Below are 18,319 nucleotides of genomic sequence, written 5' to 3' on the forward strand. Positions count from 1 at the left end.
CACAAATCTACTTGAGAAAAACACAGAACTTCTTAACGATGGTATACAGGGAAAAGCCATAACTGATTTATATACATATATATATATACACACACACACACACACACACACACACACACACATTTAATAAACAGAGGCTTCCATCAAAGAAGAAGTAATTAACTCTGTCTTCAGGAGTCAGAAACAGCATTATCACTTTTCTACATCTGTATGGGGAAATATGGAGGCATTATTATATTAGAACAGAAGAAACTGAATTAACATTTAAGGCTCTTTAGTCCAATTCTCAGAGAAGGCAATGGCACCCCACTCCAGTACTCTTGCCTGAAAAATCCTGTGGATGGAGGAGCCTGCTAGGCTGCAGACCATGGGGTTACTAAGAGTCGGACATGACTGAGTGATTTCACTTTCACTTTTCACTTTCATGCATTGGAGAAGGAAATGGCAACCCACTCCAGTGTTCTTGCCTGGAGAATCCCAGGGGCGTTGGAACCTGGTGGGCTGCCATCTATGGGGTCACACAGAGTCGGACACGACTGAAGTGACTTAGCAGCAGTAGCAGCAGTCCAACTCTATTTTTAAGGGGTGACCCTGGTGACTCAGTGGTAAAGAATCCACCTGCCAATGCAGGAGATGGAGCTTTGATCCCTGGGTTGGGCAGATCCCCTGGAGAAGGAAATGGCAACCCACTCCTCTATTCTTGCCTGGAAAATCCCATGGACAGAAGGAGCCTGGCGAGCTACAGTCCACGGAGTTGCAAAGAGTCAGACATGACCTAGCAACTAAAAAGAATAACAACAGTAGATTGTAAAAGGAAACCAACGGAGACAGGTTGAACAATGTTTCCAGGATCCTACATCTATGTGTAGGTAAAAATGGGATTAGAGCTTCCTTAAAGTAAACCTGCTCTTTGTTTTTCACCTGAAACTGTAGACAAATATTTAGTTGGAAGAAATACCTTTTAATAGTGGAATTTCAACATATGACCTTGGACGGGGCATGTTGTTGCTCCTTAAGTTAGACTAGTCAAATGTTTGGTCTGAGAGTACAAAACTGGGTAGTGCTTTAACAAAAAGTAAAACTAAATTTATGTTTTAAGAGTAGCTATGATTATTTAAGGTTGCATTGTTTCTAATTTTATTTTTCATATAATTTCACATTGACTTATTTTGTTTTTGGCATACAATGGTTTCTATTTTTCTGCTCCCATGAAGGAACATAATGACCTCATCATTTTTCCAGTGGCACAGAAAGGGTATTATCTGCCATGCCTCTTCCATCTTTCTGTAGCTTTGGCTCAATACAAAACTCTTCAGTAGTAAAGCCAAGGAAATGCTTGTATTTTTAACACCAGATTTTTCCTCATTCTCCCCTGACAAAAATCTTCTCTGCTTTATTCTGAGTTATAAAGGGTTGCTTTTTTAAGCTGCATCTAAATATGGGAATTATTTGGGTAAAGACTCAAAGTCATTATGTTTTTGAAGTTAATCACTTTAAAAGTCACAGAGTTTAAAAGAATCAATCAATGTAGCTCAAAATTGCAGGTCAGTAGTCTGGGTTCTTCCAGGAGAGGGACCTTGTCATATTCATCTTTATATCCCAAGAAATGTGTTATTACTAGTCTACATATCTCTCCCTCATGAGCTTGAGTTTTGTGAGTCCAAAGTTCAAGTTTTCACTTCTGTTTTTCTCAGAGCAGAACATTTATTATGAAATTCTGTTTCAGTAACTGTCCATTGAATGATCAAATCAGTTGTCTTCATACATTTTAATTTTTTTATTTTAAGAAAGAAAGAGTTTGACTATATCACAAATTCTCAATGAATTTGTATTTACACATAAGGTAAGTATGTATTTGAGAAGTAAATTTAGTGAAATAAAGTTAGACTGGAGAGCGGATCTGTGGCCAAAGAAATTATAACCAAATATTTCATGGCATATTTTCAACTTGCTAAATGTATATATGCTGTGAATTATCACATTGTTGGTACTTAGGTTTCAGGCATGTTGATGTCTGAGGAAAGAATTATATTCCCCAGCCCATGTATTTCAATTAGGGGTCAGCTGATGTAGTTTGTCAATAGTTGGCAGGATTCTGTTACCAAACACACAGGACATTTGGACAGGAAAAACTATCTGCCTGCCCCACATGTCTAATCTCAAACCAACAAAATTTAACAAAGGGCTACTTTCTAAAATGACTGCTCTTATAATGAGGGTGGGTAAAAATGATGAAAACGACTGTTTCACAAAGAAAGTAGCAATACATCTCTTACTTTAAAGTCATTATTCTAGTTTGTGTGTGTGAGTGTTTTGTTGTTATTCAAGGACAAGAATTACAGGTCTCTTGCCCCTTAAATGTCACTGCTACTGGAGTTGAAAAAGTGCTTTGGCGAACTAAAATCTCAGAACTCAGTTAAACCCAGATCTGTTACTCAGCAGGCTAAACCCACCAAAGGAAATTCACTCTGAATTTTCAGTATAAATGGAATTTTAAAAATTGAAATGATAGATATTAAGTATCTGCGTTTAATCTTTTAATGAATGTGCAGATTTGAGGGCCATGAATGGACTCCCTTTTTTAGTATATCCCTTACATAACAATGCTCTATCCTTGTGCAGCTCTAAAACTTGAAATTAAGTAAACTGAGACTCTAAACGTTTAAAAAGCTAAACCATCACTCAATTGAGATCTTATGACCTGAATATCGAGACTCTCTTCACATGTTCCCAAGACAATACTCTTTTATTCAGATTTCAGAAATTACCGATTTTTTTAAAATGTAGTAAACCCATGGTTTTGTGGCCAAACTCTGATTATGGAGATGGTTTGTGTGTGTGTGAGTGCTCAGTCACGTCTCACTCTTTGCAAGCCCACGTTCTGTGGCCCACCAGGCTCCTCTGTCCGTGGGATTTTTCCATAGACAGAGTGAGAATACTGGAGTGAGTTGCCATTTCCTCCTCCAGGGGATCTTCCTGACCCGGGGATCAAACCCTCATTCTCCTGCATCTCCTGAATTGCAGGCAGATTGTTTACCACTGAGCCACCTAGCAATCCCATTGCAATTATAATAGACTCTAAAAGAAAATCTTCCTTCTTTTAATTAGAATGTTAATAAAACTAGTGACAAGCATATGGTTTAACTTGAAAGTGATCACTTGTCAAAAGGTTCACCAAAACCAGTGGTGTAGAACATGTATTCATTAAAATCTCACCTGTTTTTAAACAGGTGATGTGCAGCATTTTCGTTTTTGCATTCACCTGTAACAACAAACTTTCCTTGTGAAAAGAATATAGAGCATGTGTGTATAGCACCCACACAAAATCAAGCTAAAGTATTTAGCTATTAAGTAGGCCATTACAACAGTGAAGGCAGTATACACTGAAGTGAGCAAAGCAATGTTGTGCAGTAAACATTAGCTTCATAAAATCCTAAAACACTTAATTAATGAAAACCAAACATGGATAAAACCAATTTACCCTGATTTACAGACTCCCTTCATCTAGAAACAGCTGCTTAATGTTCTTCTTAAAAACACAGCTTGCTTCTTTCAGTATTAACAAGCTATTATTGTGAGTTATGTCTTTCTTTCAGTATATAAATTCCCTTAAAGTGAATGCAGAGAAGTTTATAAAATGCAAGCTTAATGTTGTTTTAACATATGCCTCAGGGATTTTTTTTTTGAACATTGACAGTTATGATGAAAGGCATCTCTCTTTGTCTCTCAGAAATTTAGCTTTCTGCATTTTAGTTTCCTTGTTTTATAATGTCAAGAGAACTTCTGCTTTTTGATAAATATGTACTTTGGTATGAACACAAACTGGTAGCATGGATGAGGATTCAAAGATCGTGAGCTTTGGTATCAGAACTGAGCTTACTTTTCTTTGACATAGCCTCATACAAGTATAGTACTAATTCCACAAATCTTTAAGAGTTAGAAAGCTGTCATGTGGGTGAAGGAATTCATACTTGTTGAGACTCATCTGTGAAACCAGAATTAGCTATACTTAGACTGAAGCAACTTAGCAGTAGCAGAAACACGCATGCTCACGCAAATCCAACTTTACAGATTTTTCTAGCATGGACATTTTACATACCAAAGACATAACCCTTTGTCTTGCTGTATTTTGATTGAGGTTCTATATTTGTACATTTTCTGTCTTCACTTAAAAATATTTTAAAATGCTGCAACTAATAAAGAAATGCCAGAAACTATTTCATGAAAGAGTATCATTTGTGTTATTATGTGTTAACAGTTGGACACAGACTTTTTTGTAAAAACTGAAATAGCAATTTCCATCATCACCTTCTTTATTTTCTCTCTTTTCTCAGCCTTCCTAAAGTAGGGTTACTCCATCTCATCTCCATTGAATTTTACATTTTGACAATGAAATATGTCAAGCTAAAGACTTCTTAGAATATGGCTATTAAACTATAGTATATGGAATTTTAATTGAAAAAGTTGCTGTAATAGTTATATTTAAGTCAAGCATTTCTAAAAATTAGCAGGACATTCAAATGTTGAAAAAGCTAAAAGTCCTTTTCTCCCTAAAATGAAACAGTGATATAACTCCAATAAAAAGTATTCAATAAATGTAAAACAGGAACTTGCTTTTTTGATTTTTGATATTAGTTTTCAGGTTCAAATTTTCAGATTTTTATTAAAAATAGCTCTTTATCCTCCATTCCTCAAATGAATGAAAGAATCAAGAAAGCTGTTAAACTGTGCTAACAGTGGGACTGTTGGAGGACCTTGAAGTTGTTAACTTAATAAATCTCTTTTATTTAATATTTGTTAATCACTATAAATTTTCCATATGCTTTTAAAACAGGAGCTCAGCTCCACCACTCTGAGTCTCTTTTATATGCTTCCTCCAGCCACAGGAATTTTACAGATGCTGTTCCTACTTTTCTTCCTCTGTGTAAATCTTTCTTTCCATGCAGATCTCAACACTTGTTCTTCTTCTGGGAAACTGTCTCCCTGATCCATCAACTTCCTCTCCACTCTAGGCTTTCTTATCTGCTAGTGCATCTCATTCATAACATCATAACAAACATCATATTTGTTTGTTATGAATGTAATTTGCCCATTGTTTGAGTGATCATGAGATAATTTCTACCTTCTACCCGAACTCTATGCACCAGGAGGCCAGGGACTGACTCTCCTTTCATTCTCCATTTTTATCCTCAGAGTTTAACAGAATAACTGGCACCTCTTAATAGGAACTCAGAAAATGATTGAGTGAGTAAAGGTATTAGTGAATGAACAAGAGGCGATAATAGAGATTACTGACAAATTGCACACTACGTATAAAACCATGAAAACGGGAATTGTTGAATACAGTAGAAGGACAAACAGATAGATGACAAAGCTAGAAATATTGGCAGGACTTTGTGCTAATCCAAAGAATTTGAATTAATTGAGTAACTTACCTACCATGAAATATTTTAAATGGAATAATGCAGTTCCGCTCTTCATTTTGGAAGTAACAACTTGGAATCATGTGAACTCAAAACTGAAAGAGGATATTGGAAGCAGGGTGATAAATTAGAAAGACATGGCATTGCTTGGACACTTCTATTTGGTTTCAAAAGCTTTTTGCTTTGTCTTGCAGGTTGATCGCCAACCCCAGTTTATTCAAGGCTACCGAGTGATGTACCGTCAGACTTCAGGCCTGCAGGCTACAACAACATGGCAGAATTTAGATGCCAAAGTCCCGACTGAGAGAAGTGCTGTCTTAGTCAATCTGAAAAAGGGGGTGACTTACGAAATTAAAGTTCGACCATATTTCAATGAGTTCCAAGGAATGGATAGTGAATCTAAAACCGTTCGTACTACTGAAGAAGGTCAGTATTCAGATTTCTAGCATGAACCAACCTTAAACCATAATGAGATCAACTTCTGTTGAAACTCTAGTTTTATCATTTTCTTTAGAAGAGTACCAATAGAGAATTCTGAAAGTGAACCTGAGAAGTGTCTTTGTTCTTCTTTTATTCTGAGAAGTTCATAGAATCTAACAACTCAAAAATTTTAGTGCAGGTTTGTGTGCCTGATGCACAGTGAGGCCAAACATACCAAAATGTTGGAGTTCAGAGCAGAGAAAGGTTTATTGCAGGGCCGTGCAAGGAGATAGGTGGCTTATGCCTTAAAAAGCCCTGACCTCCTCAAAAGGTTTCAGCAAAGCATAAAGCCAGATATGAGTGGTGGGAAGTCGAAGGGTCTGTGATCAGCTCATTCACAGTTCTCTTATTGGCTGATGGTGAGGTAATAGGGTGGAATCACAGGGGTTAATAATAACAGTCCTTAGATTCCAGTAGTCCTGGGGCTGTGTGCTCATGGTCCTCAAGCAGTTAACATCTTCCATTTTGTGGGGGCTTTTCCACATCTGTAAAACAACTCAGGAAATATGCATCAAATACTGTTATTGGTACTTCAGAGAGGGGGACTCAAGCAGAGGATAAGGGGGAAGACAGGTCCCAGGAAGGCACCATAGGGTCCTGTTTGGTTACAAACTGACATTCAAGTAGTTTGAATTTTTATTAAGGAAACATTAGCTTCAACTCTTGTTTGTCTATACACTGGAATTTGATTGTAATACTTTCCCTTTTTGTTTTCACACATGGCTTTAGCTCATTTGGCTTCATTAAAGGACAGGCTAATGGAAACTCAAGTATACAGGCTGTTCTTTGTCTCTCCTCTGTTGTTGGTGTAGTAAAGCATGACATTGCCTTTTATAAGCCTCCTTCCCTATGAGCTGTGCCAGTCGGATTCATAATTTCTAATCCGGAAGGCCATTTGAATGTTTGCAATAGCATTCTTCTTAATGATGTCCCCTCTGCATTTCCCCTTGGTAACTTTTCTTGTTGCAGATGGTTTAAAATCAATCTGCGATGGACATAAAATTAATATAGTCTCAACTAGTCCATTTTCTAGCTTCCCCTTTCCTAAACTAGAAGTTGGCAATGGATGGTATCATCAAAGTACAAAAAGTCATATCCAAAGTATAATAAATCCCCACCTTTTCTGCTTCTCTGCTAATTTTTATGTAAAAAGCTTTTTTTCTAAACATATTTTATGTGAATCAGTATAAAAGCAGCCTTAAGAAAATATGTGTAGATTGTTCATGCTAGCATATAGATGTACATCTCCAACCAAAGAGCCTTTAAATTATATATATCTTATAATTAGCGATACAGAGAAAGGTTATCTTCACATTGGTTTACAGTGTGATATACTGACATGGGCAGAAGTGCATATTTTTAAAGGCATCATTAATTGACCTTTAGGATTTATAAAGAAAAAATTACTAAAAATTAATAATAGGATCTTTGTCTTCCATTAAATTTTCCTTTATGTGGAAAATGTATAAAGTAATGAGTGGGGTGGGTAAATTTCATGCAGATTGCTGTGTTTGAAGCACACTTCCAAAAATCAGTTTCACTGCAGTTAGACTTTTTCTCCAGAACAGACATTTGTCACAGTTAGATTTACGTTCATCTCCTCTTTCTGTGGCTTCTGAAGGGAACAAATGGGGCTCAGCTGGGCTATGTCTGGGAACGATGAGTGGCTTCTTTCACATCTGTGTAATAATTGACCTGTCAGGAAATAGGCACCGTGTTCTCGCCACGCCAGCAGTAAGGGAAATGAGAAACCAGTTCTCCAAAGTGTTACTTTTCAATAAAGTCTACCTAATGACTACAGAACCACTAGGCAAACAGTTGGATTTATGTCATTGTGCCACATTTCAGACCAGCATTATCACATAGAGGAGTAATAAAGAGCAGTATTGTGGTAACGTGTCTCTGTGTGTTTTCTACATGCACCATACTTCAGTGAAATGTGTTGTGATAATTTATCAAACATGGGAAACTTTATTGGTAAGCTTTTAAATATCTTTTATGATTGAAGTGTACACATTTTCAAATAACTAAATTATGTAGTTATGAAAACATTAATCTTATATGTAAAAATTCTTTCATACCTCAAAATTATATGACTTTTGCTTCAAGGGTTAGTACTTTGATTTGCTTTTCCACCTGTTGGCTTAAACTCAGTTATACTGAGAATTGATGTTTTCCAGGAAAATTAGTATGACTTAGCTCTCAAATACACTGGATGGGAGATACTACTACTGTCCAAAATCAAGAATTATTTCATATTCATCTTTTCTTTGTATAATTATAATTAGTTATGGGAAAAACCATAAAGGAAGAGAATTGTAGGAGATTAAAATCTGTCCATTTCACATTTGATCCAACATGAACTGTTTTCATTAATATCTTCCAAGTTCCTTGCCCATCAATGTAAAATAAGTTTCAAATCTTAAATTATGAATAAGTTTACAGCAATCAGTTATATTTCTCATTATGAAAACTGTCTTTTCTCTGTGTTGGTGAAATTTATATCTATGTTTCTGTTTTTATGTATAAAACACAAACCAAAAGAAAACAAAAAGTCAGTAATACTACTACTCAGAAATAATGGCTGGTGAAATTTTGGAATGCATCCTCTCAGAATACTTTTGATAGCAGTATTTTTGTTGTTGTTGTTTTGCTTGTTTGCTTGTTTTACAAAAAAGGAGCTTATTAGAGTCAAAAGAGTCAACGTTCTAAAATCAGACATATCTGGTTCAAGTTCTCCCTCACTGTTTAACTTAGATAAGTTTATTATAATAGCCTTCCTTTTCCTTATCTGTAAGACTAAGCTGGGTTGTTTTTTTAGTTCCTGTGAATTTTTTTTGTGAGAATGTTATTTTTATTGTGCAAATTAAATCTTACTCTTACCTTAGTTCTAGGCATATAGGAGACACAAATTCGAATGTTAGGTGTTAAATTTATTGTTGAGGACATATCACTGTAGCTGTTTTATTTGCTTTAAATCTCTCCATTATATTTAAAGGATTTTTTTAAAACACTCACTGTTCATTCAGAACTACTAGAAACAAGACCCTCTTGCATTTTGTCTTTATATTCATATTCTGTAAGCAGCATTAATGCACATTAAGACTTACAATTTGTCTTTATTCTAATGACTTCTTCTGCAGCCCCAAGTGCGCCTCCACAATCTGTCACTGTGCTGACTGTTGGAAGCCACAATAGCACAAGTATTAGTGTTTCCTGGGATCCTCCTCCTCCAGATCATCAGAATGGAATTATCCAGGAATACAAGGTAAGGCCTGGATGAAGAAGGAAGGTTCACAGATAAAACTTCCCAAAGAAGTCTCAAGGTCATGTGGATGGGGAGTATTTCTGGTGGCCCTCTTACTGAGTTTGAGTGTAAAGAAATATATGTTTGTGTGACTCGTATAGAAGCAAATGCACAGAATTCATAGAACCTAAATCCAAGCTCACAAATAACACAAACTTATTTGGACAAGTAAACCATAATAGTGCAGTGGTTATATTATATATATATTTTTTATTTATTTATATATATATAAATTTATATATATAAATAGTACAGTGGTTATTATATATATATTATATATATAAATTTATATAGATAGATAGTGAAGCCCTATCCTAGAAACTATCTTTATTTTTGTTAGATTTCTGTGTAATGGGATTATGTTGTTTAGTTACTAAGTGGTATTCCTCTGAATCTTTGCAATCCCATAGACTGTAGCCAGCCAGGTACTCTGTTCATGAGATTCTACAGGCAAGAATACCAGAGTGGGTTACCAGTTCTTTCTCCAGAGGATCTTCCCAACCCAGGGATTGAAGTCTTATCGCCTGCATTAACAAGCATTGGCAGGCTTTTGCAGGTGGATTCTTGCCACTGAGCTACCAGGGAAGACCACAAACCTTAGGCAGCTATTTTTAAAATGTTTCCTCATAAAAAAGGATGCTTTGTGGGTTTATAGTGTTGCCTGGAGAATAACAGGGATGGCGGAGTCTGGTAGGCTGCCATCTATAGGATCACACAGAGTCGGACACGACTGAAGGGACTTAGCAGTAGCAGCTGCAGTGTTGGGATAGAGATAGGAAGTACCATCTCCCACTCCAAATTCTTTTACCAAGTTCTTGATAAGAGCCGTACACTTAGTCTCTCAGTCATGTCTGACTCTTTGTGACCCCATGGACCCCTCCAGGCTTCTCTGTCCATGGGATTCTCCAGGCAAGAATACTGGAGTGGGCTGCCACGCCCTCCTCTAAGCGATCTTCCCAACCCAGGGATTGAACCCAGGTCTCCCATATTGCAGGGGGATTCTTTACCATCTCAGCCACCAGGGATTCCCAGTCCAGGGATTGAACCCACATCTCCTGCATTGGCAGGTGGATTCTTTACAACTAAGCCACCAGGGAAGCCCTGAGAAAAGGGAGCCATTGAAAAAACAAATTTTAGAAAGGTTTTATTTTTCAACAGATGAATTTGTTGCTATTTAGAAACAGAATATATCCATTGTTTCTTCACCATCATTTGAGAGACATCATTTGAGAAACACAAGTTGTCTAACTTTGAGAAATGATCTGATTAATTGTGATATGATTAGACCACATGGGAGAGTAAAACATATCATTAAACGTTGTAAAAATTCAAAATTATGGTTTTTTTGCCATTAATAAATATTTGTAGAATTCTGACAATAATATACTAAGTAGATCTATTAGAAAAGAAAACTAGACACCCCACCTCACCCCAGAAATGCATAGTGGGTATGTGAAATTAAGCTGAATAATTTTATTCAAAACATTATTACTTCTAGGAAAAAAAAACTGTTAAAGTACAGTTTTCCTAAGTTAATGGTTAAGTTACTGAAGCAAATGGACTAAATTTGCATAAGAATTTATTTTAAAATCATTCCCATCACTTTATAAAGAAATGTGTCTAAGAATATAAGAGTAAGTGCTTTTTATAATAGCATAATTACATGAATTCTGAAATTTTATAAGCATTAAGATACATTCATACTGGATGAAGCACAAACTGGAATCAAGATTGCTGGGAGAAATATTAATAACCTCAGATATGCATATGACACCACCCTTATGGCAGAAGAGGAGAGTGAAAAAGTTGGCTTAAAGCTCAACATTCAGAAAACTAAGACCGTGGCATCCGGTCCCATCACTTCATGGCAAATAGATGGGGAAACAGTGGCTGACTTTATTTTTGGGGGCTCCAAAATCACTGCAGATGGTGATTGCAGCCATGAAATTAAAAGACTTATTCCTTGGAAGGAAAGTTATGACCGACTTAGACAGCAGTTTAAAAGCAGGGACATTACTTTGTCAACAAAGGTCCGTCTAGTCAAGACTATGGTTTTCCAGTAGTCATGTATGGATGTGAGAGTTGGATTGTAAAGAAAGCTGAGCGCCAAAGAATTGATGCTTTTGAACTGTGGTGTTGGAGAAGACTCTTGAGAGTCCCTTGGACTGCAAGGAGATCCAACCAGTCCATCCTAAAGGAAATCAGTCCTGGGTGTTCACTGGAAGGACTGATGTTGGATCTGAAACGCCAGTACTTTGGCCACCTCATGCAAAGAGCTGACTCATTTGAAAAGACCCTGATGTTGGGAGAGATTGAAGATGGGAGGGAGGGGACGACAGAGGATGAGATAGTTGGATGGCATCAGGGACTCAATGGACATGAGTTTGGGTAAACTCCGGGAGTTGGTGATGGACAGGGAGGCCTGGCGTGGTGCAGTTCATGGGGTTGCAAAGAGTCAGACACGACTCAGCAACTAAACTGAACTAAGACACATTGTTTTAAAAGCAAAGAATTATCTACCTTGGTGTGTGTGTCTGTGCTTTAATTAGTTTAGGATTTTACTTTTGTATCATCAAGGACTAAATATCTTCAGCTTCCACTTATTTAAATATTTATTTTTTTCATAACATGATAATTTTTCATAAATTGTAGATTTTCTCACTCATATGAGTTTGTCCTGTGTTGGTACAAATGTGTATATTTTGGTAAGAGTTAAATATTCCTCCATTAGTAACTTAGGCTTCATAGACTAAAAGAAGTCTGAAATTCAAAGTCATTATGTTAATTTAAAGAAAAAGAATCATTAATTTACCTATTTCAGAAACAAATCATGGATTTTCCTCCTTGTGTCTCCCCATGCAGATTATTAATTCTATATAATAGAAATAAGTGTATACAGAATGTTTTACAACACATTTTACAAGCAGATTTTCACATCCCAAAAGAAAATATGACTTTAAATTTAATTCTTATTGGAAGTGCAAGCTTAGCGTCCCTCACAGCAGTGTGTAAGACTTCCCACCACTCCATTCATTCTCATGCATGTGTATGTGTGTGTAGATATGTTTTGATCAATATTAAGATTTATTACTGTCAATGTAAATATTGGCTTTAATTTTATCTCAGTCAATACCTATAACTTTAGTCAGTTAATCTTGTTAACTACTTCTGTGTAAGTTAATATTTTCTTAAATGAAATATAAATTACTTAGATATGCACCTATATACTTTGGATACTACAACTCATAATCACCATATTTTAATAGATTATATGCATAGTAAATCTTGATAAATGAATTAACCAGAAGAATTTATGTGTTTTAATCCATACCTAAATACTTTTTGCAACCAAGGACCACTCTCCAGACTTTGCAGAGGTGTTGAAATTGAATCATTGTTCTGTGAGCATTCAGTGTGTAGGGTTTTGGGATTTTTTGGCCACTCTGAATAACATACTGGATTTTAGTTCTCTGACTAGGATCAAACCCATGCCCCTGGCTCCCCAGTAGTAACATGGACTCAACCTGTGGACCACTAAAGAAGTCCCAAGTATTCAGTGTTCCTTGTAAAATACAAAGGAATTCTGCAATGTTGTAGTTTCTTTTATTTTTCCTTTAATACACACACATATGTGCAGACATGCACACACACAGATATACATAAATATATGTGTATGCTGCTGCTGCTGCTAAGTCGCTTCAGTCGTGTCCAACTCTGCGCGACCCCATAGACAGCAGCCTACCAGGCTCTGCCGTCCCTGGGATTCTCCAGGCAAGAATACTGGAGTGGGCTGCCATTTCCTTCTCCAATGCATGGAAGTGAAAAGTGAAAGTGAAGTCGCTCAGTCGTGTCCGACTCTTCACGACCCCATAGACTGCAGCCCACCAGGCTCCTCCATCCATGGGATTTTCCAGGCAAGAGTACTGGAGTGGGGTGCCATCGCCTTCTCCAAAAACAGACTAAATTAGGCATTCAAAAATGTCATTTACAAATAAGCCTAGAAAATAGACTGGTTACTATTAAAAAATGCAATCAATTATAATGAACTAATTACCAGAAAAGATAATTTTATATTCTTTTGATATTCACTTTACATTTCTACAGATCTGGTGTCTGGGGAATGAAACACGATTCCACATCAACAAAACTGTGGATGCAGCCATTCGGTCTGTAATCATTGGGGGATTATTCCCAGGTATTCAGTACCGGGTAGAGGTTGCAGCTAGTACCAGTGCTGGAGTTGGAGTAAAAAGTGAGCCACAGCCAATAATAATTGGTGAGTACCAATCGATATAATCTGCGCTTTAGAATCATTCACTTGGTAACGAGGTGCGTTTTTTTGAATCTACATCCCAACAGTGCGTATTTGGTAAATAATGAGTAATCTGATACACACATCATATAGGCAAATAGTTATGACTCGAGTTTCTAACAAAAAAGTTTAGCAATTGTTCATGCTCTTAGGGTATCCACAAACTCCTTAAAATAATAATGATTAAGATTGTAAATGCTGCAAGTTGGTTTGAAAATTACTTTTAATCAATAGTTTCATTTGTAATTTTGATGCCTTTGAAATATAGTAGGAAATGAGGCAGTTATTGAAGAATGGTGTTATGTTTCACATTTATATGCTTTCTCATAGCCAGAGAAATGTGAAAAATTAAACAGAAACAGGCCAAAAGAAACTTTGTAATCCAAATAAACTATCCCAAAGAAGAAATCCCTGTTCAGTCTACTATCATCATTATAGAAAATCGCTCCCTATCACCATGCATTATGTTTGACTTTTCTTGAAATATATATAAATGGAATTGTACAGAATATAGTATTTTGTGTCTGACTTCCTTCACTAAATGTAGTATTTTTGAGGTTCTCACATATATGTTTTATGCAATTCATACGTTTTGTTTCTGAGCAGTATTCAATTGTGTGAACGTATCATATTTTGTTTCTCTGTTTTTCTCTTGAGAGAATGTGTAAGTTTTTAGGAGGATATATGTTTTTATTTTTTGTGGAGAATGACCTAGAAGTAGAATTTCTGGGTAAAAGCACTTGAGTTTATAAGAAACTTAAATATTTCTTCATACTGTATACTTTTGTACTTTCACTCAAAAGGAATATGACTCCAACTTTTTCTACATCCTAACTGACATTTGATAATGCCATCTGTCATTATAGTCACTGCAGTGAGTTTAAGAGTCCCCTCACTGTCATTTTAACTTTAGTTTTCTGTGATGACTAATGATGTTGGGCAACTTAATGTGTTCTTATTGACCATTCACGTGTTTTCTTTTGTAAAATTTCCAAGTCTTTGCTTTTTAGAAATGGTGCCCTTTGTCTTTCGTTACTGATTAAGATAAGTTATTTGTTCATTTTTGATATAAGTTTGCTGTCATAGATTTTTTTCGCAGATATTTTCTCCCAATCTATGGCTTTCTTATTCCTTTTCTTAATGTCATCTTTTGAATGAGCAACAGTTTTAAGTGCATGTGATGTGTAATTTATTAAAATTGTATTTCATGTTTAGTGCTTCCTAAGAAACTATGTCCTACATCTAGAGAGCAAATATCTTTTTCCAGAAGCTTTACGGTTTTAGATTGTATGCTTAGGTCTATAATTTGTCTTAAAGAAATTGCGTGTGGTTTGAGGGTTGAGGTTTATCTGCTTCCATATGTAAAATTAAAATACCTAGGCATATTTCACTGAAAAAGCTTTCCTTTCCTCAGTTAGCTATCTATGTGTGCATCCATTCTGGATTCTCTATGTCGTTTCATTTCTTTATATATCTTCATAAGCCAAGCCACTCTGTCTTGATTACGAATAGCTTATAGAAAGTCTTAGAGTCAAATAATGTGAATACTGCATCATTTTCTTCTCCAAAATTGTTTTCACTGTTTCAGACCTTTTGCGTTTCCATATACTTTTCAAAATCAGCATGTCAGTTTCTACAAAATTATATTGGAATTGCGATTGAAAATGCAGTGAATCTATACACCAAATTGAAAAGGTTAACTATTTTAATAGTCTTTGTTTCTCTCTGAGAACATGATATACCTCTCTATCATATATCTTTATTTTCCTCAACAATATCTTGTAGTTTTCAGTGTATGACCTTAACATATGTTTTGTTAAAATTTTTCTGGAGTATTTAATGTTTTTTTATACTGTTATTAGTGGATTTATAAAATTTCATTTTTCAACTATTTTGTTATATAAAAATGTTTATTTGCAATATCTCCTTATTTTTGTATTACCTTTAACTGTAATGTTTGAAGAATGAGCAGGAATGACTTCTTTTTTGTTCTTAAATACTGTGAATTGATGCTCTCTCTATTTTCCTTTTTCATTGCCCACCTACCCTCTCTCTCTTTTCACCCTCTCTCAAATTTGAATCTTGATAAGGATCTATCAATTTCATTAGTACATTCAACATACAAAGTTTTGGCTTTGTTAGTTTTATTTATTTTCTAATTAAGCAATTTCTGATATTCTTTCTTCTGTTTACATTAATGTTGCTTCTTAAGATAGAAATGATTGAGAATAAATCAGTAATTTGGGGCTTTATTGTGAATATTTAAAGTTTTAAATTTTCCTCTGAACACTTATTCAGATAAATTTTATAAATTTGGTGTGTTGTGTTTCCATTTTTCATAAAGTTGAAAACATTTTTCAGTTTCTGTAAAGACTTTTGATTTTTGCACAAGTTATTTGGAAATGTGTTAGTAAATTTCCAAATGTTTTACTATTTTCCATATAGCTTTTTGTTGATTTCTAATTTAATTTCACTGATATCAGAAAGTATATTTTGCATGAACTTAGCTTTTTAAATATTTTATTTTATAGCCCAGAATTTCACCTTAGTTAATGTTCCTTGTACATTTAAAAACTAGGTTCATTATTATTTTTCCAATTTGGAATGGAATGTTCTAAAAATATCAGTCAAATCAGTTTGTAGTATTATTCAGGTCCTTAGTTATTTTCTGTTTATTTGTTTTTAATAAATAAGAAAGCCTGAAAATTCAGTATAATTATAGATTTGTATTTTTCTCCATTTTGTTTGTAAGTTTTTATTTCATGTATTTTGCTACTCTGTTTTAACTAATTACGTATTAGTATTTTTTTCTTAGTTAACTTATGCTTTTTCATTATGAAATGCCCCACGTTATTTCCTGCTGCTGCTACAGAGAGCAATGGCAACCCACTCCAGTACTCTTGCCTGGTAGGCTGCAGTCCATGATATTTTTTTGTCTTGGAACTTACTGTTTCTGATGTTACTGCTGCTGCTGCTAAGTCGTTTTAGTCGTGTCCAACTCTGTGCAACCCCATAGACGGCAGCCCACCAGGGTCCAACGCCCCTGGGATTCTCCAGGCAAGAACACTGGAGTGGGTTGCCATTTCAGCTTTATAAGTCTTTGTGTTTTTTAAATTTTTTTCTCTCCTTTAAACTCCTATATCTCTGTATTTAATGTACATTTCTATTATTTAAATTACACATTGTTCAGCTTTATTTTTCATCCAATATGAAAATCTCTTGCTTTTAATTGGAGTATTTATTACCTTTGATGTGATCATCAATGTTTTGTAGCTTAGAGCTGCCCTCTTCCTCTTTTTTTTTTTAATTGAATTTGTTCTTACTTTTCCAAATTTGCTAATTTCTTTAGGATGTATAAGATAACTTTCTGTAGAATATTTTATACTCACTATTGAACTGTTAAATATCCTTACTTTTACAATGGTTGCTCTAGGACTGGCCTATATTATATCTTAGAAAATATAATTTCATTTCCTCCCTTTCAAGCTTGTTTGCTATTGGTTTACTTTTTACTTCTATACTTGTAATAAAAACCAATAGAAATTCTGACTTTCTTCACTCTGTATTACAGATCTAGGTCCATCCAAATCTCTACAAATGACCCAGTTTCATTCATTTTAATGGTTGAGTAATATTCTATTTATATTTGTATCGTATCTTCTTTATCCATCCATCTATTGATAGACATTTAGGTTGCTTCCGTATGCTGACTATTGTTAATAGTCAGTGCTACAATGAACATTGGAGTGCATGATCCTTTTTACTATGGATTTCTCAGGATATATGTCCAGTAGTGGGATTGCTGGATCATGCGGTAGTTCTATTTTCAGTGTTTCAAGAACCTTTATATTATTCTCCGTAGTGGATGTATCAATCTGCTGTATAGCTCAGGGAACCTAGCTTGATGCTTTGTGGTAAATCAGAAGGGTGGGATGGGAGGGTGGGGTGGGAAGAAGGTCAAAGAGGGAGGGGATATATGTACACATATGACAGATTCACTTCATTGTACAGCAGAAACTAACACAACACTTAAAACAACAATTCAGTGCAGTTCAGTTGCTCAGTCATGTCCCACTCTTTGCAGCCCCATGGACTGCAACACTCAAGGCCTCTCTGTCCATCACCAACTCCTGGAGTTTACCGAAACTCATGTCCATTGAGTCGGTGATGCCATCCAACCATCTCATCCTCTGTCGTCCCCTTCTCCTCCCGCCTTCAATCTTTCCCAGCATCAGGGTCTTTTCAAATGAGTCAGCTCTTTGCATCAGGTGGCCAGAGTATTGGAATTTCAGCTTCAGCATCAGTCCTTCCAATGCATATTCAAGACTGATTTCCTTTAGGGTGGACTGGTTGGATCTCCTTGCTGTCCAAGGGAGTCTCAAGAGTCTTCTCCAACACCACATTTCAAACACATCAATTCTTCGGCGCTCAGCTTTATAGTCCAACTCTCACATCCAACACAACTACTGGAAAAGCCATAGCTTTGACTAGATGGACCTTTGTTGGTTAAGTAACATCTCTGCTGTTTAATATGCTATCTAGGTTGGTCATAACTTTTCTTCCAAGGAGCAGGCACCTTTTAATTTCATGACTGCAGTCACCATCTGAAGTGATTTTGGAGCCCAAGAAAGTAAAGTCTGACACTGTTTCTGTTGTTTCCCAGTCTATTTGCCATGAGGTGATGGAACCAGATGCATGATCTTAGTTTTTTGAATGTTGAGCTTTAGGCCAACTTTGTCTCTCTCCTCTCTTATTTTCATCAAGAGGCTCTTTAGTTCTTCACTTTCTGCCATGAGG

At 35.7% G+C, this 18,319-nt stretch overlaps 1 protein-coding gene across 45 annotated transcripts in view; it reads left to right on the top strand.

The window, feature by feature from the left end:
• ROBO2 (roundabout guidance receptor 2) overlaps positions 1-18,319 on the top strand; it is a 669,055-nt gene that overhangs the window by 576,260 nt on the left and 74,476 nt on the right. For all 45 annotated transcript variants that reach the window (XM_060416312.1, XM_042230259.1, XM_042230263.1 and 42 more), the window contains 3 exons: positions 5,618-5,849; positions 9,047-9,171; positions 13,315-13,486. In XM_060416312.1, coding sequence (XP_060272295.1) covers positions 5,618-5,849; positions 9,047-9,171; positions 13,315-13,486 — 529 coding nt within the window. The remainder of the gene's footprint in view (positions 1-5,617; positions 5,850-9,046; positions 9,172-13,314; positions 13,487-18,319) is intronic.

Source organism: Ovis aries, chromosome 1, assembly GCF_016772045.2.
Source record: "Ovis aries strain OAR_USU_Benz2616 breed Rambouillet chromosome 1, ARS-UI_Ramb_v3.0, whole genome shotgun sequence".
In the NCBI taxonomy this organism is placed as follows: domain Eukaryota; kingdom Metazoa; phylum Chordata; class Mammalia; order Artiodactyla; family Bovidae; genus Ovis; species Ovis aries.